Below are 23,248 nucleotides of genomic sequence, written 5' to 3' on the forward strand. Positions count from 1 at the left end.
ATGCCCTTGCCCTTAGGAACAGTGAAGAGTCATTTGAAACGTCTGAAAGCTGGAGGCGAGTTTTACTTTTCAGGTCATCCAATTTAGGAGATCCAATTTCTGCGGAGGGAAGAAAAAGACTGGGTGGGGGAGGGAAACAGCAGACTCCTGGTCTTCGGATCTGTCTACCTTCAATCCACAACCTGACAAACAGACCCAGCCAAGTCAGGGATTTCCTTGAACCTCCACCACCACCATCATCAACAGCAGCAGCAGCACAACCTTGTCACTCACTGCAGAGGAATACGCCCCTTTTCTCTTGACCAATAATGGCTCTCCTGCCTGCATAGTAATGAGCTCGAGACCTCCCCTGACCAATGGCGCTCCCGGAGCAGGGTTAGTTTTGCATGTACCTAAGTGATTTGCATAACCCGGCGGCCAGGGGCTCCCGAGGCGAGCGTGCAACCCTAGAAGGGAAAAGGACGCGCGGAGCCGGAGCCGCCGTGGGGAGAGCGCGGACAACCAGGGTGTTTGTGAGAACTGGGGCGGGGGTTGGGACGCCGGGCCGGCATGGCTGGAGGCTGCGCTCCGCAACCTTGAGGAGCCGTGCGGTTGGAGGAGGCCTGGGACAGGAGGAGGCGGCGATGGCAGCGCGCGGCCCGGGCAGTCGCTCTGGGCCGGGTCGGCTGGCCTGAGCCACTAAGCCGCGGGGCTGCGGGTGCGCGTCCATGGAGCAGCGGGAAGGGAGAAACTGCGGGCGCCGCGTCCCCAACGCTCCGGCGGCGGACTGCTGAAGAAGCCAGCGCACGCAGACAGCCAAGGACGGCTCCCGGGCCCCGAGCCCCGCAGGCCGGCTGCCCCTGGGGCGGCGCGGGGCGCCGGAGGGCAGCGGAGGCGAGCCGAGCGAGAGGAGCCGCGGGAGAGGCAGGCGCGGGCGGCGGCCGCAGCAATGCCGGGCCCGCTGCGGCTGCTCTGCTTCTTCGCCCTCGGGCTGCTCGGCTCGGCCGGGCCCAGCGGCGCGGCGCCGCCTCTCTGCGCTGCGCCCTGCAGCTGCGGCGGCGACCGTCGGGTGGACTGCTCCGGAAAGGGGTTGACGGCCGTACCGGAGGGTCTCAGCGCCTTCACCCAAGCACTGTGAGTGAGGGAGACCGGGTTGTGGATTGAAGGACCCGCGGAGCGCCTCGGGGCGTAACCAGGGCTCGACCCCAGCCCCCAACTCCAGCGCCTGGGGGTGCACCCTAATCACCTGTGTGTGTGTGTGTGTGTGTGTGTGTGTGTGTGTGTGTGTGTGTGTGTGTGTGTGTGTGCGTGTGTGTGTGTGTGTGTGTGTGTGTGTGTGTGTGTGTGTCTGTCTGTTTTGGAGGGTCAGAGGGCAATTGGCCCCCTTTTCCGCACGCTTAGCCAATCTGGATCTGAACCTCGAAAAGCTTTTTCTTTCATAGACTTTTTGGGTGCAATTACTACCTCACCTCCCAATATCAAATCCCAAGTGTGTTTAGGGCCAAGCAGGAGGGAGGATGCTGGAAACCCTTGTCCTTGGCAGCCTTTCTCGCGACCTCTTCCCTCATGCGGCCCCCTGTTCGGCTGGTAAAACTTTGGCTACGGATGAGGGCGCCTAGAACTTGGCCTGCGTTTGCAGACCAGGCACGTTCCACGGGATAGCACCTGGATACCCCCAGGGTTCGCGCAGGCGGAGAGAAGAAACACCTGTACCCTAGAAGGCGAACGCTTTCCAGTTTGGCCCCGTCCTGCCTGTGCAGTGTGACACCCTACCCCAGATCCACTAGGGACTCACTGCCACAAGTAGAGCACAAGGGAGAGGAGCAGGAAGTGGGAGAGGAGGGGGAAGTGGGAAAGGAGGGGAAAGGGAGGAGGAGGAGGAGGAGGAGGAGGAGGAGGAGGAGGAGGAGGAGGAGGAGGAGGATTCTGCCTACTCTGGGTGGGGATCCTTAGTGAATAAGGCATTTTAAAGAAGGAATGCTGACTTGAGGTAGAGAATGTTGGGAGAGAAAGTTCTAGAGCACACGTTCAGTGTAGTCTGTAAGGTGGGCAACCATTTTCCGCCTCTACCTTCACAAGCAGAACCTTTCATTTGAGGTGAGTGTGGTCAGGGAGAGTAGCTCAGATGGTTCTTATGACCCTCCCCACCTCCTTTCTCGGAGACCCACGAGAGCTTTCAACATCTCAGGGAAGAGGGGGAATCTGAAATAGGTGTTGGAGGTGATGGTGGCAAATGCCACCCATAGGAAAAGAATGGGGTAATTGAGCGGAGGGCAGCTTGTATGCTCCTTTCAGCCGATTCTCCTGTTGTGTGGCCTATTGCACGATTAAATCAGGAGCGGTGAAAGACCTGTTAGAGAGGAAGGGGCCTGAGAGGCCCTCGGGCAAAGGAAACTTCCTTTTTACCTTCAAGCTATCAAAGAGACCTCTTAGACATAGCTTTAAAGGAATAACAGATCTTGTGAAGGGAAAACTCCCTTTTAGGCAAGCTGGGGCATTGCTGTATTTCCAGGTGGGTGGTGCTGAGGCATTCGGCGGGTCCTCTCAGGTTGGGGATGAAGAGAATTGAGCCGTAGTCTCTGTGTTTGTTCCAATCTTAGGTGTTATTGATGCCTGGGAACACCCTTTCTTTCAAAATGATATTTAACTTTTCACCAAAAAAATTAAACTCTGAAGCGTGAAGTGATTTGCTCACACAGACATATTAAGTAGCAAAATCTGAGCAGGGTTGGCAAGTGAGAAGCTAGGTTTTTACCGTTTCTCAAAGCTCTTCGGAAATGGTCAGAGAATTCAGGCAGAAAGAGAGGGGACTTTACCTGAACCATTTAGAATCATGGTTATTATTATTTGTGAAATTCTTTGCTAAAGTTTGAGGAATGTGCTAACCAAAGTCTTTTCAGATGAGCTAAATTATTAGTTAAAAAAAATTAGGATTTCACTCTTTAGTTTATTTGTAAAGACTTCGGGTTAGCACATTCCTCAGACTTTAACAAATAGTCTTGTGCCATAAGGAAAAGGACTGGTTTATGTGTACCTAATGTCATGTTTTTATGGGAACATGCTCCTTTAGAGACAGCATCACACAACCTGTAGATCTCACTGGAGACAATGAAACACCCTATCTTCAAGGTCCAGCTTGGGGAGTCACTGTGCGTAGCTCGTGGAATGGATAGATAACATTTTCCTGAACTTTGGTGGTGGTCAAATGTGAGCTGTTTCTTTGTGATCAATAGGTAGAGCGAGTGCGTATTCGGAGACCTCATTTTCCCCATACTCTGATCTCACCCTGAGAAGAGTAAATGTTTTCTATATGACCACTCCACTTTAAGGGGTTCCAAGGGCAGTGCATTTTCACTTACCACCTGAGGAAGTCAGCTGCCTCTAGAGCTTTATCTGAGGAGGGGCAGGTGCCTCAGGCCTGCACTATTTGCTCTCACTGTGGGATTCCATTCTGAGACACCGTTGCAGAGTTCATGAGCCACAGTTTACACTGAGAGTGAGCCCACACATCTCCAGACCCTTGTTTACATCTTAATTTCTGGACCTCACTTTTTGTGAAATTGCAAAAGCAAAAGCAGAAACTTTAAGATGAGACTGTAGTGTTCAGGGTTCTTATAGCTCAGCGACTTGTCCAGTAATGAGACTTTCTCCAGCCTCTGAGGTGTGTGCACAGTTCGCCTTGGAGACCACAGGACCAGCAGAGAACAGGGATTTTATTTGACTCAGTGCATAGAGCCTGATACACCGGAGAAACTTAAAACTTCTGGAGTGAATAAATAAACCCATAGGAACACACTAATGCATAAGCTAAGAGAACCACACTAAAGAACTTTCGATCTAGACACCATTCCCATGAGGGTTTGCCAAACTTGGCATCTCTGCGTTTAGCCTTTTGTCCAGAATCGAGAAGGCTCCAGAGAGAACACTCCTGCTGTTCCTACTTTAGGCTGGTTTAAACTTGTTCAGCCACACTATCTATTTCCTGCTGATTGCTACCTTATCAGACTTGGGGGACAGAAGTAGATGTAATCCGCATTCTCTTTCCTGAGGCTTCTGTAGTCATAGCACTAGTAGTGATTGTGTTTTGGAATAGCTATTTTGAATTCTAATTGAAGCTACCACGTATACGGGCCTATCATTGCTAAGTAATCTTATTCATATTAAAGTTTAATTTTATGTTGTCAAAAGGATTCAAGGTTATCCCTATGTTAGTGGTGATATAGCAGTTAACGATATCCACTCCAAGGTTGGGGAGTTTGTAGTGTGTGTTTTCTGATTCCTGGGTTTCTGCAATGAAGTTCAAGAGCTATAGATTTGGGATACAAATTTTCATTTCCATAAAACATACATTTAAGATGATAAAGTCTGTCTTTGTGGCTTCATGGGAGAGAGGTAGATCTGAGCCTTTGATCATCCTTACCTCAGCACTGAGTAATTGTGTGGCCTTGGGCAAGTCATTCCACATTGTTTTGGAGTGTGTGACGATTTCCTTATCTGAAAAAATACAGTAATTGCATTCCCTGTTTTATCTCCAAGCTGCTTCTTCCATCCCTAAGTTGGGTGATTTTACAGTTCTTCTGGACGTGAGAATGGAGAGGTGACAGTCAGGCTAGGAGAGGCTCCTGGAGCAGCAGGACAGTCTTCCACTTGAAGCTGCATAAGCCTTTTCATTACCACTGGCTTGGGGGAGTTCTTGTCTGTGTTTAGAAGTGTGTGTTAGGAAATTTTCCATGGAGACTAGTTGCAGAATTCATGAGTAGCAAGGGCACTTTGCGAGGGTAGAATAGCCCTGATTGTTTCCTGTGTGTATGGCTTAACACTTGGAAAAGAAAACCACTCTGTTTCACTAATTTGGATACAGTACAAAAAGTTACTCAATGTCCTCCCTTCCATGTAGTCATAACTCAAACCTTCACTGTGGATACTCTGTACCTGAGCAGATTATCAAGTCTGTCTTACGGAACTGATGGTTACCTGAAGGGCTTTGAAGTGCTTTTTCTTCTCCTTTTCTTAGTATCATCTTGGATTCTTCTCCAGGGTGTGTTTTCTTCGGTGTACCACCACACACTTACAGATGTCAGTTGAAAGTATTTTCTTTTCTAACTTCAGCATCTACTGCGTATTCCTTAACAGGCCAGGTGGTCAGTGTCTGGGTGCTCACACTCCATTATAGTAAAATTGGTATCTTTTTTATTTCCCAGTTTCTAGGGGAACTTCGTTATTATGTCTGACTAGAGTTGTTACTTTTCTACAACTGTGCAGTTTAAAGCAAGGTTAGTATTTGAACATCTTTCCGTTTGGGCCCTTTATTTTTCAAACTGCCAAGCGACTGTTCTCTAATTGCTCAGGAGGAAAGAGCTCTCTATGGGAAATGTAGGGAGCTGGGTTCCAGATCTCACTGATTCACTGGTGTGGCCCTGAGTGAGTCAAACGCTTACTCCTTCAGGGCCCTCATTTTATTTTACAGTCTGGAAAACAGGCACGTCGACACCTCTTATTGACAAGAGGTTTTTTTTTTTCTTATTTTAATTTAAGTAATTTTCAATGAATTGGGTCTTTAAGGTCTTGTATCTGCTAGGCAAGCACTCTACCACAGAGCTATACGATTAGCTTTGAATTTTAGTTCTTATACATTTCTTGACTCAATTCTGTGAAGAGATGTGATGGGGACTCTCTCACCAATCCAGTAGATCCTACAGTTGTCCAGTTCAACTGGAGTTCTTCTACGGAATGGGGCATCCATGTCTCCCCAGGCAATGATGATGATGTCTTAGATGTTGCCTGAACAGTGCTGAGAATTTATACCAGGGATTTACTTATTCTGCCCTTCTTAAGACTTGCTGTAACCAGTAATAGTTGACGGTTTCCAGTTTAGCTGAATACTGTGCCAGTTTTGGTGTCACAAGTATTTACTGTCCAAGTACTTGGCTCCTAGCATTAGAATTGTAAGGTAACATTTGACAGCTTAATCTCTCTGGAAAGATCAAAGATCTGTCTTAGTAGGTGGATCCAGGCAAGTTTAGGCATTTTCTCGGCCTCTGCCTTTGTCAGTGTGTCTCTCAGATTTGTATTTTAGTCATCTTTATAATAGTAGAAAGCACTGACAGCCTGCCAGTTTAGATTTTAGTTTCTGGTCTCCTTGACTGTGTGTGTGTGTGTGTGTGTGTGTGTGTGTGTGTGTGTGTGTGTGTCCACGCTTTAGTAATGGGTATTGGAGTAGATGGTAGCTTCTGCCTCTACTTTGGATTTCTTTGACTCCTTGTAGAACATGAAGTCTAAGAATCATCTTGTGAATCAGAATCTGAGACCACTCACTTTTGCCTACCTGTAGTGCAGGTAGTAAAGAGGCAAGGTGTTGACTCCTATACTTGGGAACAAATTCATGTTAACAAAATATTGGATTGTTAGTTTAAAAGTTCAATCCCACCAAATATGCCTTCAACTTTGAAAAGATGAAAGCCAACATATGTCTTCATGATAGGACGTCTTTGCTCTTTCCATTTGTACAAGTAGATATTAAAGTTTTAGGTTTATAAAGATATTATCTGGGTTGCTTTTTAAAATTCATGGATGGCCCATTTTGGGCAATGTCAGCTTGTTTTCAGTATATTAAAAGAAGTTTTTTTTTTCTGCTCAGTGAATCATGGTTTTTGTAAAACCTTGACTGAAGGTGATAAAATGCTCCAATTTTAAATACTGGCAGTGAGGAAGAAAAATCTAGGGCATGTACCCAATCACTACTCTTACACAATGGCTAGTTTGTCTGCCTTCTTGACATTTCTTTGTTTCTTTAAGCACTTGATGGTCAGACTACATGTCAGTTATCAGCCTATTGTTTGAAAGTGAGCAGGTTCCAAAAGTGAGTTAAAAAGTAGTCTTAGAGAGGGAGCGGAGGGCATACAAGGGAGCATGATTTTAGTTCATAGATGTTTAATGGTGTTCCAACCTTCTAAAGACTGTAGCGAGATAGTTTCAAATACCCCTTTAAAATAGTATTGTGAACTTGTATGCAATATGCCGTGTGTTCCTTCAGAGTCAACGGTTGCTAAGCTTTGAATGTGCCTTTTGTTTATTGTAAGATTCTTAAACGTTCTGAGTTATTGTATGTCATGGCTTGGCAATTTAAAATGTCTAATGATTGTGCTGTTACTTTTAGTTTGTGAAACGTTTTGTATTATGATATTTTTAATTGTCAAAAATGCATAATAATCAGGTTCTCCCCTAAAACCATCATACTTGGCATTAAGTCCTTCATTTACTTGTTTTACTTTTTTTTTTTTTTTTTTTTTTTTTTCGGGGTTGGGGACCGAACCCGGGGCCTTTTGCCTTCTAGGCAAGTGCTTTCCCACTGCGCTAAATCCCCAACCCCCCCTTTTTTTTTTTTTTAAGATATTGTTTTCTTTTCCCCCTCTTTTCTTAGGTGCAAGTAGTTAAGGGTTTTGTTTTTTGTTGTTGTTATTTTGTTTTTCTCTTTTCCATTCTGGGCCTAAGACATGAGTGTTTAAATATTTTAAGTATTTGTGTATATGCATTGCTGAGTTTTTTGTATTGAAAGCTCTTGTGGGCAAACAAACCACTGAATCCTGCCCCTGTGCTAGAATAGTGTCCCATAGAGTAGGAAACTATCTCCTAAGGGAATGTAAGCCACAGATATTTTGGGAGTCAGCTGTGTGTCCAGTTAGATTCTGAGCTAGTGTTGTGTCGGCTAGTAATAGGACAGAAGAAGCAAATTTAATACATCGCAAGATATATTAGTGACTCTTCATCCTTAATATGTGATGTGTATATATTTACATATTCTGAATCAAGATACAAAAAGGGCTGTATGAGCCCTCCTAGGTGACTGCTTTGTTTATGTTTTGAGACGAAGTTAAGGCCTTGCACTGTAGCTCAAGTTGACCTTGAACTTGTGATCCTCTTGCTTCAGCCTCCCGAATGATTCATTTTCTTTTACATTAGAAAAATGCTATATACATTTTGCCTTGTTTTATTTCAGTCTTTTAATATGGACTGTTCAAAGAATGGTCTCTCATTATGCTCTTACTACAAGGCATTTTTGATACGCTGTTTGAATCATGATATAGAATTCATAGGGAAGATGTGATTTATACACCTCTCCTATTATCTTATTCCTTCCAAATAGAAATTTGGCAAGCACATGGTTCCTTCACCTTGGAGTGCTTCTAGGCATGGCTAAGGGATGTGTCTGGAATTCAAGTCTAACTTTTCCACTGTTCCTGTACATTAGGTTTCATGGGATAGTGCTCGGCATAAACCACAGAATACTTTAGTACAAGTGATAACATCCAGACTTCCTTCAAAGCACTTGATTAGAGCCCTTTTCAACAGAAGGGAAAGGGATTTCAACATCCTCGCTTTCTTCAGGGTTTTGGTTCTGAAGGTGCAGAGTGGGAGATACATTTCCAGTTGGCAGTCTCTTCCATGATGCTCGAAGGACTGGGCTATGACTTTGATTAGCTTCTGGGTTTTTCCTGTTTCCCCTAGGGATATTCTTTCTGTGTAGAAACTTTTGAAGAAAGTCTATACCTCATGAAAGGCTTGGCCCATCACAGACTTTAGGAGTGTGCAAATACATAGTTACTCTTAGATTCTGGATTGTCACTCTGCCCAAGTCTACAGACCACCTGAAGAATTCTCCACAGAATGAGAGCAGCATCTCTGGAACCATGCATGTACCTTAGAGAGCCTCCTGTACCGTGTCTGTCAGCTTCTGTTCCGTAGTTGAGAGAGAGAAGACACAGAAAGCCAGCTCTGGCTGTGGGACCAGCGTTCTGTGTTCTTCAGCGTTTGGTCTTACTTGTCTAATGTGTTTAGTGTTTGTATTTTCTTTTCTTTTCTTTTTTAAAGATTTATTTATTATACATAAGTACACTGTAGCTGTCTTCAGACACACATCAGATCCCATTACAGATGGTTGTGAACCACCATGTGGTTGCTGGGATTTGAACTCAGGACCTCTGGAAGAGCAGTTGGTGCTCTTAACCACTGGGCCATCTCTCCAGCCCATGTATTTTTTACATGCCATAATTGTCCTTTGGATCTTAATTGATCCCACCTTAATTCGCATAAGTGGAAATGTTCACAGACCTCTTAATACCATGAGGGCAATGTTCATAGGAAGGAAATATTACATGAATCCAGCATATTTGACATTTGTTGGTACCTTGGTTTTAATAAAACATTTGGGATTTACTGACATTTAGCAGCTGGTCATAAACCCAGTTTTCATCTTTTTTTTTTTCAATACTTCTGCTCACCTTTGATTAAGTTTATTCTATTTTTAATTTTTTGTGTGTATGATTGTGTGTATTTGTGTGTGGTGTCTATGTATGTACATACATGAAGGCACACATGACATGGCATGTTTTAGGGGGTAGAAAACAACTGCAGCTGCCTTTTACCTGGTTTGAGTGAGAATCTCTTGGCTTTTTGCTGTGTATTCCAGGCTCCCTGACCTGTGAGCTTCACTAGAGGTCCTCATCTCTGCCTTACAACTCGTTTGCAGGCCAAGCATTTATCTGTTAAACTGTCTCCTCAATCTCCAGTATTTCCTTTTCCTTCTCCCTTCTTTTAGAGACAAGCTTTTATCTCATACAGCTCTCATTTAACTAGCCCTGGCTGCCTGGAAATCATGGTGTACACCAGGCTGACCTTGACCTCGTAGAGGCCCGTTTGCCTGTTTCTCAAGTGCTTGGACTGAAGGTGTATGCCATCATATCTGACTCCAATATTTCCTTTTTTTTCCCCAATATTTCCTTAAAAAGAGATTTCTCCTTGTTGGTTTTCAGCTCTCCACGGTCATTTTGAGTCCCCGGTTGTATCATCTGTCTTTTTCTGTCCCTGCTGGTTTCCAGTCTTCTTTGATACGCATACCTTCTTGAACAGACTTCCGAAAATGATTTTCGCTTTTTTAATGTCTTGAGTTGCATAAGGAATCCAGAGGTCAAGCAAGTCAGTTAATCACTCTGGGCTTCATTCAGGCTTCCAGCTGGAAAAAGAGAGGCTGTGCTTTTACTGTCAAGCTTAACTTAGGAGCGCTTCAGCATGGCCTGGGTGACACAGCTGAGGACCATGTGTATCACCATTACTTTGGAGAGTTAATAGGTAGCTGAGTATGTGTGTCATTAGTTTGTGATTTAAACTTCTCTATTCCCCTCCTTTGGTTCTTTGAGTGTATCAGATTGAAAGTTGGATCTGGGTTTCATAGGTGAGTGACTGGGCTTAGCTACCACATGTTTCTAACAGTATCCCAGCGAAAAATCATCAGTACCTTATAATGTTCTTATAATGGTGCTACTGTCGTACGGGCGTGGCTTCTCACTTGTCTGTGATAGTAGGGAGATGTGTTTCTTTGGAGGAGTCCAGATGAAATCAGATTTTTTAACCTTTAACTTTGATCTCTGGGACTTGGTGCTGCTTTCCTGAGACAGCTGGTCTAGTAGCAGGATGCTGTGTCACTAAGGGAACAAAGTATCCACCAACAGCACGCCACCTGGCTCAACACTCCCAGACTTTGCAACGCTGAGGATTTTCACTGAACAAACTCAGTTCTTTGAGAATTCTCTTAACTGTAGTTTCTTCGATTCATTAGGTCACATCTTGTTAGATATGGCAAAAACTAACTCAGAATTAAGCTAGCAGCTACATTTTTATTCCTTTATATCACTCTGTTTCTAGAATCATTCAGATTGCTAGTTTTCCTTACAAATATTTTGAAAAGGTATTTTTACTTGTTATTTTATATATATTTTATGTATATATGTATATATGCATATGGTATATATATATGTATATCAGCATACACGTATGCAAATATATATTTGGCTTTGAGACTAGAATGTTCATGCCTTGTGGATAAAGATACATTTATTCTCTTTAGTAATTTTAGAACTAAAATTCTAAAGATATCTCATTTCTAAAATGTTAAATAGCTTCCTTACTCCTTTTTGGTGCTGAGATTTAAACTAAGGGCTGTGTATGCGTTCAGCACATGCTGGGCTGATCAGCTGTGCTTTTTGTCCCAGGGCTTCTTGTTTGCTTTTTATTTTATTTCCTGAGAAAATGAAAATGTTTGGGGTTTTGTTTAAGGCCTGCTTTTTAGTGACTTATAAGCCAGGGCAGCAGCTAACAGTGGCTGTAGTCCGGTGATCTGTTTAGATTGCCTGAGTGGTTCAAGTACAGTTTGCATAGTCTACCCAGGGTCACTCTTTAAAAAAAAAATGTTTGAGCTATTTTTTGTTATTGCCATCTTGACATTTGCCTGGTTACACATGAATAGCCTGATCCAATCCCTCAGCAGGGAGACTACCACGGTCTGGCTTTCAATAGCTTTATCACCGACAAAGAAAACATATGGAATATTTCATTCTTGCCCTTTCCAAACAGTCTGGGCCTGTGAGGGCATGCAGCAGAACCCTTCCTTCTTCATGGTAGGTTGGTGTACTTGTGTCCCAGTGATGGGCTCAGCTACAGGGAAGCAAGCCATGCTTCCACAGCCTGGACACCTTTTGTGTAAAGGAAATCCCATGTTTTGGTCAGGTCAGTTTCTGATATCAGCTTGAATGTAGTTGTATTGTCTGATTGATGGATGTGTACTTAATCATATATTCACTAAAGGGAGTGCAAATGACCACATGCATACATACACACACACACACACAGACACACACACACACAGACACACACACACACACACACACACACACACACACGCACACACACGGCAACAGCATTTGGGCATTGTCTTTCTAGATTTGATATCTGTCTTGTAAAGGGAATGCAGATGCTAAATTCCCTGTAGAACATGCCTGGAGGGCTGTCCACACGGATGTTTATTTCCTTGTCAGTCCAGAGAAAGGGATCAATTTATCATCCTTGTGCTAGCCCAGCACTGCTGCATTAGCCATTAAGGGTTTTCTTCCTCACAGTACCCGCCTTCGGCTCGCATTAAGGACTTTGCTTTGTGCCGTCTGGATTTACGGGGCAGAAGGGCTTGTTGGCTGGCTTAACTGGAGATAAGACGGAATATGGAAAGAAAGAGTGGGCTAAGTTCTGTCTTTACTGGGCCTTATTCTGTGGTGCTCTTGGTACCACCCTGCTTGAGATGGCACTCAGTAAAAGAATTACAAACAAATAAGAAGAAAAGAAAGTCCACCAATGAGATGACTCATAGCTTCAGTGAAAGCTATAGTGATGCTGATATCTTCCAGTCCCTAAGTTACCCCAGCTTGAATTTCTAGTTTCCTTGCTTCTTATACCTGTGAACTGGCTTTGGCCAGTTATCTAAGGGATGTGATCTTCTGTTGCTCGTTTAATCCCACGTAAAACCAAATATTTAAATTTATATATGCATCTTACCTAAAAGTTATTTCTGGTGGCTCTTCTTGTCTTTTTCCGTTTCTCTTTTTTTTTTTTTTTTTTTTCCGAGCTGGGGACCCGAACTCAGGGCCTTGCGCTTCCTAGGCAAACGCTCTACCACTCAGCTAAATCCCCAACCCGGCTCTTCTTGTCTTAACTGAGCAAAGTTGCATGACAAATTAGCTTATAGACATTAGTATCTTTCAGTCCTGGCTGTTCTGAACTGTCTTCGTAGACCTGGTTGGCCTCAAACTCACAGAGACCCGCCTGCTTCTGCCGCCTGAGTGCTGGGATTAAATTGTGCTTCACCTTGCCGGCCTGGCCTTCTTTTCTTACATGAAAGTCATCCCTTTTGTGGTACTTAACCCAAGGCCCTGTCCCTGCTCGGTAAGGGCTTTACTACTGAGCCACACTGCAGCCACTTGTAGCTCTTCATAAGCTTTTCGTTGACCACTGGGGACTAAATTTAAATTAAAATATGTATTAATTATTTTTTGGGTATATGGGTGTCTTGCCTAAATGGATATACGTGCTCTTCCTGGTACCCAGGGAGGCCAGAAGAGGGTGTTGGATCCTCTGGAACTGTAGTCACAGATGCTCGTAAGTCACCAGGTAGGTGTCGGTAACTGAACCCCAGTCCTCTGCACGAGCAACTAGGGCTGTGAACCACTGAGCGTCTCTCCAACCCCGTACAACGAGATTTTTAAAACCCTTCTATTTTCTGTGCTTCACAAATGAGTCTACACTATTTCTCTTTTTCCTTGTATAATTATGCATTTATAATGAGGAAAACCACCTTAACCCTGTATTAAATTGACCCTCACTGTTGGTGCTCACTCCGGTGTATTTAGGACACAGGTTTTTGATTGGCCTGGAACTCATGTAACCCAGGCTGGCCTTGAGTTTGTACAGATCCTCCAGCCTCAGTGTCCTGAGTGCCGAGATCACAGGTTTGACACTCCCCTACAGGCTGCCCACAGTACATAGGTCTTGAGTCATGAGTTAAGTGCCCATTGATAAGAGCATGTTAGCCTCAATTCGAATGCCTTAAAACTGCGGCAAGGTTTGTTTTTACTGATGATTTGCAGCCTAGTTAGTTTAGTACCCAACAAGCCAAACTTGTTAAAAACTGATTTTGTCTGGAAGTCTGTACTTTTAGAAGCACATTTTGTAGCATCCTTTTGATCCATGGTCTGATTCCCTGAAGACAGGTGCAGAAGTGACGACCGCAAAACGTTGTGCCTACAGTGAAGCCTTTGGATTATTTGGGTATCTGTGTTTGAAAAACATGATTTTTGAAAAAATGGAATTTTTGGTGAGGGAGGGGTTGCTGCTTCTGCCTTCTGTCTTAGGCATGTTTTATGTGCTAACTATAATTTCTAAAATAGGCATTTGGGCGCATCTAAAGGGCACCCATTTTATGGCTAAGCAAAGCGAGATTTGCAAGGATCAGGTAATTTGCTCACTATCCGTACTTGGCGAGTGTTGCTTAGGAAACTCAGGTGCTCATCTGCTGTGCTTAGGTGCTTGGTGGTTTATCATGAGAGAAAGGAGTGGAAACAAAGACCAGAGCTCGTCACATAGCTCGGTGGTAAGGGCCGCCAGACCTTCCGTGCAGCCTGAGCTCCATCCGTGGAACCCCTGTGTAGGAAGGAGAGAAACGACTCCTTCCTGCCAGCTGTCCCTGGATGCTGTGTGAGCCACGGCCCACGGCATGCACATGTAAAGCACATACACAAAAGAAGTCTAAAAAAGTGAAAAGTTTTAGGTTATTACAGGAAAAGGAAACCTTAGTGGAGCGGAATGGAGAATGAAGATTTTGATTTGAGCAGGGGTTTTTTTTTTTTTTTTTTAGAAGCTTATCAGCCTCTCTCATTTTCGCTCCCTCTCACGGTAACTCCTGCTTTTCATTTATCTGCATTGAAAAGGCTTTACCTCAGAGGGCAGAGGTGGGAGGGATTGGGGGATGAGTAAGACCAAGGTACGGTAAGGTACAGTTTATACGTGTACGAGGATGTCATAATGACATCTGTTCTTTTGCACGGAGGATATCTGCTAGTAAACGTTTAAAAGAAAACCTGAAAGAATGCAGAACTCTGATGTGAGCACCAACGGAAAGCCCCCCTCACTGAATAGCGGGTGGACATTTTGGCTGGCTTTACAAGTGTGCACAGAGTACGAGAGGGTCAGGTCTGCTAGCAGACTCACTTTTCTGTTTCTCAAGGAGCAGGTCTCTCAGTGTGCTTCTTTAAAGCAAAGCCTTGAGGAAGATGGAAACCCGAGTCTGCAGAGTGATGCTTTCCATATAGCTGCCCCTTTTCACTCACTGGAATTTCCTGCCTCTCCTGTGGAAGATGTTTTTATAGGGAAGTCAGCATAAAAGTGAATCACCCATGAGCCATTTTCCCCCCGAGGCATTTCATTTACTCAGCTTGGTATTAATTTAGTTGGTACTTTTTTTTTTTTTTTTTTTTTTTTTGTTTTTTTTTTTTGGAGCTGGGGTCCGAACCCAGGGCCTTGCGCTTGCTAGGCAAGCGCTCTACCACTGAGCTAAATCCCCAACCCCTTAGTTGGTACTCTTTAGTTGACTTGAGCACTGTGTTTGTTGATAGTGTGAGCTGATGTTTATTAAGCTGTTAATATTTTACAGACTTCGTGAGTTCCGGTTGGATCTATGCACACTTTCTCCTTTAGCAGCAGGGCTATTCATGGCTGGGTCTGTGGCCATAATTTCAGAGTTTCAGTGATTGCCAGCGCCGTCGTGGAGAGCCATTTGCTTGCTGATTCTAAAGGTGTTTTTTCCCCCTCTCTCCTGGAAATGTTTCCTTTTTGTTTGTTTGTTTGTTTGTTTCACCTATATGACATTTTCATGAAGAGGCCTGTAGTCTCTCTGGCTTGTCAGAGAAATCCTCCTCATCTTCTTGCTGTGAACTTGGCTTGTTACGAATGTCACCAAGGGTTTCCCATGTGGTGTCTGTGACTCTCACAGTGGCATTCTCTGGCATGTACTCTTCTCTTGACCATTTTAAAAAAGCAGAAGCCTGGTGTGCTTCGCCAGGCATGGGCCTTCGTACCTGCAATCCCAGCCCTCATCCCAGCACTCTGGTGACTCTGGAGATCACTGCAGTACTAAAGCCTGAATGGCCATAGAGACTCAGTTCTGCCCTCAAGAAAAGAAAAGCCAGGATTATTTGGTCGAGTGAGTTTTACACCACTGTCCTTTAGTGCTTTCCTGCAAGAGATGACTCATCCCCCTTATGTGTCTGGGGTATTTGGAAGTGTTCATTCCATGGTTACTTCTGGAGAGGTCTTTGTTTGGTCCACTGCTTGAGATGTCCTGAGCCATGGCGACTGTAGATTACAAAGGGCCCTGCAAGATCACATAGTGCAGGGAATGTAAAGCCCCATTTGTTAAAAGTTCCACTCTTCCCAAATGAAGACATTCCATGAGAAAAAGTGCGTCTCTCTCTCTCTCTTTCTCTCTCTCTCTCTCTCTCTCTCTCTCTCTGTCTCTCTCTCTCTGTCTCTCCCTCTTGTCTCTCTCTGTCTCTTTTGTCTCACACACGCACACACAAACAATGCCTTTAAGGGCATCTATTCACATCTACCTGTTTGTAGACTTAATAATTTTTTTCTGTACGAAACTTTAAATTACATAAATTATAATGGCCCTTTAGTGCTCTTGCTTCCTTCAGAACTTCAAGTCCTCCTTAGTCTAAAGGACTGGCGGACCTGAGCTGGGAGCTGGGCCTGGTGGTTTCTAAATTCAAGCACTTGGGAAGCAGAGGCAGAAGGAAGGATTTGAGTTCAAGGCGAGTTGGACCATGTATGTGTAGAAAGGTACTATCTCCATCTCAGAGAAAAATAGAAAGGAGGAAGGACATGATGGAGGAAGGAGAAGGAGAAAAGGGAGGAAAAGAAAATGGTTTATCTGGCTCACGTTCCCTTTCACAGGGGAGAAAGCCTTTTCTCTACCTTTCCCAGGACCATTCCCAACCCTCAGAGTAAGTCAAGAGCAGGAGCAGGGAGATCATTAGAACGTGTGTTCTCTTCAGATCTGGTAAATTTCGAGCATCTAGTAAGACTTTCTGACTTGTGTTGATACAGCTTGTGCTGCCAGATGGTAAATGTGTTCCCTTGTCTTTCTCGTTTGTGTGGGCCTGGTCCTTTTGGACCCATAGGCAGCAGTTGATTTAACTGTGAGAGTGAGTAAGATCATTAACGTTTTGAGAACTAACAATGTATATAGGGCATTGGCAGTCTAATGTTAGTATTTAAAAGAGTAATTTCTTCACATGTTTATTATATGTCTGTTGTGTTGGTGCAGGGGACACAGAATGGAGTGATATCTGACAGTGTCCTGTACTCTTGCCACTTATGCAGGGTAAGGAAGGAGACAGTTAATTAGACAAAAGCAATTAACCATCAGTGAGCCGTGTGCGATCTGATAATACGGAATACTGTCAAAATATAAAGCAGGATGGAAGAAGCTGCTATTCAGGTTAGTGAAGGAGGGCTTGCAGGAAGTGAGGATGATCAGTCAACTTCTCTGGGGACACAAATGCATCTTAAGCACTGGCAAACGCGTTTTATAAAGTTTCTCCCTAAATGTCCTAACATTGAGAAAAGAAAAAGGCCGAGGCCTGCTGCCACCCAGAAGGGGAGCCTGTCTCCCAGAAGGGGATTTAACAACTTGTCAGACCACCGGGCAGGAGAGGCTGACCCTGAGGATCATCGCACTGGGACCTCCCTTTGACTGGAACTGCCTAGCTCTGCCCTCTAGGGAAACCTCAACCGTGTGCTTTAGCACCAGAGTTGGGTTTTGTGAGGTCACAGGACCTCTGAGTTCTTCCTCCAGTCTGGTCACATCGGACAATTTTCCTTTTTCAGCTTTAAGGGAACAAAAAGTCTTCTCCATGCTATAATGACAGTGTACCAGGAAAGGGGAGTGCAACAGAGCATGAGACTGGTGAAGGGACAGTCCGCTGACAGATGCATAGGTAGAGCTCAGCAGCACGTGTTAGATGTTATAGTGTCTTAGATATAAACGATTGTAGTGGTGGAGAGCAACTCTAGTTAGGGGGAGGATGGTGCGATTGTAAAGGGTGTGTGTATCGGGGGGAATCCCTAGTGATGGCAGCCCCTTATAATTGCAGTATCGTGAGTATGCATGTGACTTTAGAAATCAGTGCTGCTAGCTTTGCGGTGGTGCAGACTCATTGCTCCAGCTACCCAAGCGAGAACACAGAAAGATGGCAAGTTTGAGGCCTGCTGTGCAACAAAAGTTGTACACAAGTTCAAGGCCAGCCTGGTCTGCAAAACAAGTTCCAGGAAGCCAGGGTACACAGAGAAACCCTGTCCTTAAAAATCAAAACAAAGTAATAATTTATAAAAGGACTCGGGGGTATAGTTCAGTGACTTACTTAGCATATGTGACTGAGGCTAATGTCGGATCTCCTGTACTGAAAAAAGAAAACCATTGCATGTAAAACTAGTCAAACCTTGTTAGGATCCTAGTTTAGTAACTATATTATACCCAGGTAAACCTCTCGGTTTAACTACTATATTATGTATATGTAGACCTCTCATTGGCAAGAGCAAGGTGAAAGTGTTATAGGTACTCACTGTGGTGTTTTTGTAGCTTTTAGCATGCCTTAAATGATCTCAAATAAGAATGGTAACAAGCATAGCCCATGAGTTTAGGGTTTTGCAAAGTCTTTGTCTTTACCTAAGTGAGACTGGGAAGCAGACTCTGAAGTGACGCAGCAAATGTATGGCTGTGAAGCCAAGGGCTCTGTTTGCACCTTTGGCTTCAGGGTCAGCATTTTCTGCTTCCTGAGAGCATCCCTGAAGTTGATTTGTTATTGAGTAGCTGTTGTAAAAGTGGCTTCTACCTTTCTCCCCAAAATGCCTTTCTATTGCCTCTGAGTCTCTCTTTTTGTCTTTGTCTCTGTTTCTCTCTGTGTGTCCCTGTGCCACCCCGCCACCCCCGTGTGTGTGTGTGTGTGTGTGTGTGTGTGTGTGTGTGTGTGTGTACATGTGTTCATGCATGTATGTATGAATAACATGACTGTATTATGAAACAGAGGAAGTACAACATCCAGAGTCCACATTAGGTTTACAATGTAAATGTTTGCAGTCATGGTTTTGGGCTGAGCACCCGTGAACTTCCTATTAGTGGCTGTGTTTCATGACTGAGCACCCATATAGTCTAAGCAGTGTGGGGCCTGGGGTTGCGTCTTTGCTTGTGAATTGGTAGCAGTTTTACTTCTGACAACTCAGGATATTTGCCTTAATTGCTAGATTAACCAATTTTTCCTTCCCACAAAAGGTGCACACATTTGTAAAAAGAGAGGATGAATGAATGAAGTTTTAAGGACTAATTTTTGTAGTATTTAGGCAACAATAGTCCAGATTACCCACAACCTTCGTTTCCTTTCATGAGTCCTATGGATGGGCTTTGTCACTGTTTACACTTGATTACTTCATTGTTAACCCCAGTGATGTGATTTAGCATGCAAAGACTTAATTATTCCTTTCTGGCTTAGTTAGAAATTTCCTTCCAATAATTGCCTCCACTGCCCTTTAGCCTCTTAAATGTTCAGTTTGTTTAGAAGAACGTGGCTGCTCAGTAAGCAGTTCCAAGCCCAGCAGTGTCCAGAGCTGTCTTTATCATAATTTATACCCTTGACATAGTGACTGGGGCCCTGGTTCTTAAGTGATGGCTGCTGGTGTTCCTAAGGGTAGCTGTAGTCAGGCATTTGTCTCATGCTGTTCATGGCTAAATGGCACTAGACATTTAACTACGATCTCAGTTTTAAAATTTGATATTTCCTAATTTTAAGTGAGAAATTATGCCAACTCTGGAAATAAAGCTAGATTCTTAAAACCTTAGCATTTAGACTTGCACAACACTATAGTTTTGAATGTGAAAACTTTTAGTATTTGAGAGAGCTATTTTTGTAAGGCCATAACATGCAATCGTAGTTATATGGTTGAGACAAGATCATTACATGTTATCCCGTTGGATGTTGTTTTATGAATAGCGAAGAGGTTTATATTTAGGGTTATATTTAGGGCTAGCAAAGAGATGATTTTCATTTTGCTTAGTTCTAAAATATAGTTGTTACATTTATGGTCTGAAAGCAGGGGATGGAGAGGAGAGAAATTGTTTTCTGAATATAATATTGTGTGGCAGTGCCCTCAATGGGAAATTCTGTTTGAGTTTTCAAAGTTGAACTTTGTGGATTGAAAATGTATTTCCTGCCAGGAGGATAGTACTCTCCCAGGATGAATTAAAAATGTTAATTCTACCCAAGACTTTGTTTCAAGCAGTTACAGCCATGTCTCTGTAGGTAGATTGTAAGGTTTGTCAAATGTTACTTTTTAGGCTTTATTTTTGCAACATAACTTAAGTTACAAGGCCTGTGCCTTTCTACAGTATCCTCTTTTGTCTCATCCCCTTCAACAATAGTAAGCAGTCCATTATCTCTGGGTTTAGGGTAGGGGTGGGACCGCAGACTGGAGAGAGCATGCTCGGGAAATCAGATATTCTTCCTACAAACAGTGCACCATGCTTGGTTTAAGTGAAAAGCTAGAAGTTTTGATTTAATAAAGAAAATTAATATACTGAGGACGCTGACATCTGTAAGAATGAATATTCAATTTGTGAAATTGTTAAGAAAAAAAGACTGTTCATTTTGATGTTTGGGTTATAGAGACTCCATTAAGCTAGATATTGAATTTATCAGACTCAACTGAGGGGTGTTTGAAGATGTTTTATGTAGCAAGATTATGTTCAATTTCTATGCATACAAGGTAGCATAACCAGTTATAACTAGCTTATTTTGCCAATTTGAGAAAAGTCAGAAACATGTACTTGAAGAGATACATATAATAAAGCAGCTCCAACCATTTAAGGACTGAAGAGGAAGCCTAGCAGAAGTCTCTGAAGATATAGTAACACCTGTGTGCACATGTGCGTGCATGTGTTCGCACTCCGCGTGCGTGCGCACGTGTGCACACACCACACACACACACACACACACACACACACACTCCTATGTAAATGCACACAAAATTAATGCCATTTTACTTTAGCCAGGCCCTTGCCATGACATTGAGGTCTTTTAAAATAAAGGTTTAGTTATTTATTTTATGTGAATATATTGTTGCTGTCTTCAGACACACCAGAAGAGGGCATCAGATACTATTACAAATGGTTGTCAGCCGCCTTTGGTTGCTGGGAATTGAACTCAGGACCTCTGAAAGAGCAGTCAGTGCTCTTAACCGCTAAGCCATCTCTTCAGCCCCGAGGCCTTTACTTTTGAAGTTTGATGCTTGACAGCAAAACGTTGAGTGAAGGCCTATTTGGTTTGTTACAATTTCACAGAAGATTCAGCCTTACCACAGCATATGATTATTTCCCCCAACCATATTAAAGTGGGAACTTTTAGCTTTTCACATAGATAAGTACTTGGTTGGGGAGGAGTATATATGAGAATGGATACATTAGCCATTATTTACTAGAAGCTGGATTACTTGGACACATATACTTGTATCAAATGGTCATCTCAGAACCTATGTACTGTGGGATGAAAAGTGGCGTGGGTCCTATGGACAGTGGGGTGACCCATATATCCTAGCTGGGATCGAGCAGGATGACAGGAAAGTTTACCATACTGCTCAGAATGGCCATATAATTGAAAACTATAAGGATGAGTTGTTTACTTTTAGAATTGTCTGTTTAGGGGGCTGGAGAGATGGCTCAGTGGTTAAGAGCACTGACTGCTCTTCCAGAGGTCCTGAGTTCAATTCCCAGCAACCACATGGGAACCACATCACAACCATCTGTAATGGAATCCAGTGCCTTCTTCTGGTGTGTCTGAAGACAGCTATAGTATGCTCATATAAATAAAAATAAATCTAAAAAAAAATTGTCCATTTAATAATTTTAGACCATGGATAACTGAAATCACTCAGACGAACCTGAGGTTAACCATACTATTGGACCTTTCAAAAGTAATTTTAATGTGCTTGAAGTAGCCAGCCTACAGACATATGTATGATTGCCTGATAGCTATACGCACATGTATATGTGTGGGTGCACATGTTTGTGTGAGGGTGCACATGTTGTGCTACAACCCTTGTGCAGAAGTCAGAAGGCGGCTTATGGTTGTTGGTTCTCCGTCCACCTTTTGAGTCCCAGGAATTGAACTCAGTATGCCCTTTCAGCTGAGCCATCTGGCCAGCCCTTGGGTCTTTTTCATAGTGTGGCAGTAGTATCCTCTCACCACTGAGACACCTTACCAGAGGCTGACGATTATTTAGTCGTGAGTGTCTTCGGCTTGTCTGTTTGTTACATTTACATTTTTTTTTGTTCTTTTATTATCTACTTTTAAAGTAAGCACTTATTGTTGACAGCTAGCCAGGACTGTCTTGACAGTGTTGAGAAGGCAGAGCCATCTTCTCTTAACTGGACGTGATGACAGTAAACAGTTTAGCTTGTTGTTTCAACTTAATTCCGTATTCTGGTCAGACATCACCAACTAGGTGAGTTCCTTTTCTTGTTTATCCACAGGCAATTGAGGAAAGAAAACATTTACATGATGGTGATGATGGGAATTCCTTCTATTTGAATTTGAGTGAGGAAAGTCCTGTTTGTCTCTAACTTGGCCTTGCTAGAAAATCACCAGAGGTTGGTTTTCTATTAATTACTTCGTTAGTCTCTGTGGAGGGAAAACATGAGATGCTTGAGTTTTCAAATGCAAATCTGTATTTGTGCCTTTAAAACTTACATCAGATTTGTGAAGTTAGTGTTGTATCTTAAAATGAGTTGGACAGTGAATAAGTGTCCAGCAAGTTCATTCTGTTTCTGTACTTTCTTTTTAGGTAACAAAACTCTGGGTGATTTATTTCAATTTAGTAATATCTTTAGTAAATTAAATTAGGGCTTAGTGGAATTGCTACATATAATCAAATGTATTTTTGATTTCTTTATTCCTGTATTTAATGGTAAGGTCTTTGAAAGGCTCATGAAGAAGACAGTGATTTTTGCTATACTGTTTGTTCATGACCCAAACTTTCTTATACCATTGGCTTTGACTCTCGCAAGCACTACAGGGAATGGTGACTGTAACCACAGCACCACACGTCTGGAGCACATGTGTATGCAATACCAAGTGGGAAGACCAGTGAGAATGATAAGTTTCATTGACGCATATATGGGTATGGAAAGCCTCTACCTGGCATGAAGCCTTAAGCTAGAGCCTCAACACTGAAAAAAATACTTCTCTTCTTTACAGAAAGGAGGAGCCTCGGTGTTCTTGTTCTCTCTCTCTCTCTCTCTCTCTCTCTCTCTCTCTCTCTCTCTCTCATTTCATGAAGATTTAATACACCATTGAGGAAACACACATGTAAAGTATACAGTAAACATTTGGCCAAGTCCTTTCTTAGAAGTATTAGCGAGCATTCGGAGGGTTAGAATCAGGCCTTACTCTCGACTTTTGCTCTTCTCTCCCTGTCCTTTTCCCCTTGCGTGTGATTCACCTATGTTGAAGAAATTGAAGGACATGGAAAAATTACATTGGAAGTTGTCTTTTACTTGTGAAATTTTATAAATTAACCTACTTAGCAAAAGTTTATGCCCTCAGAAAAGTATGTGCTTATTGTACTTTGAGGTGTATCGCTGTATTCAAGGGTAGAAGAGGCGGAAGTAAGGGCAGGACTTCCTGTTTACTGTGTACCGGAGTCTTCTTATGTGCCAGGCATTATACTCAAAGCTTTAGGTCCGTCCATTTACTTGTTCGTCCTTACTCTATTGGAGAGGTCTTGACTCCCTTTAAAACGTGGCACTGATCTAAAACGTTTAATTAGTAATGTGCATCCAAGG

At 43.3% G+C, this 23,248-nt stretch overlaps 1 protein-coding gene across 1 annotated transcript in view; it reads left to right on the plus strand.

Moving 5' to 3' along the window:
- Positions 1-388: 388 nt before the first annotated feature.
- The window catches only part of Lgr4 (leucine rich repeat containing G protein-coupled receptor 4), a 96,373-nt gene continuing 73,513 nt past the window's right edge, over positions 389-23,248 (plus strand). Inside the window, exon 1 of the mRNA XM_032903868.1 lies at positions 389-1,113. Within this exon, the coding sequence (XP_032759759.1) occupies positions 929-1,113 (185 nt within the window). The 5' untranslated portion in view covers positions 389-928. The remainder of the gene's footprint in view (positions 1,114-23,248) is intronic.

The sequence above is a fragment of the Rattus rattus genome, chromosome 5, assembly GCF_011064425.1.
Source record: "Rattus rattus isolate New Zealand chromosome 5, Rrattus_CSIRO_v1, whole genome shotgun sequence".
NCBI classification, from domain to species: domain Eukaryota; kingdom Metazoa; phylum Chordata; class Mammalia; order Rodentia; family Muridae; genus Rattus; species Rattus rattus.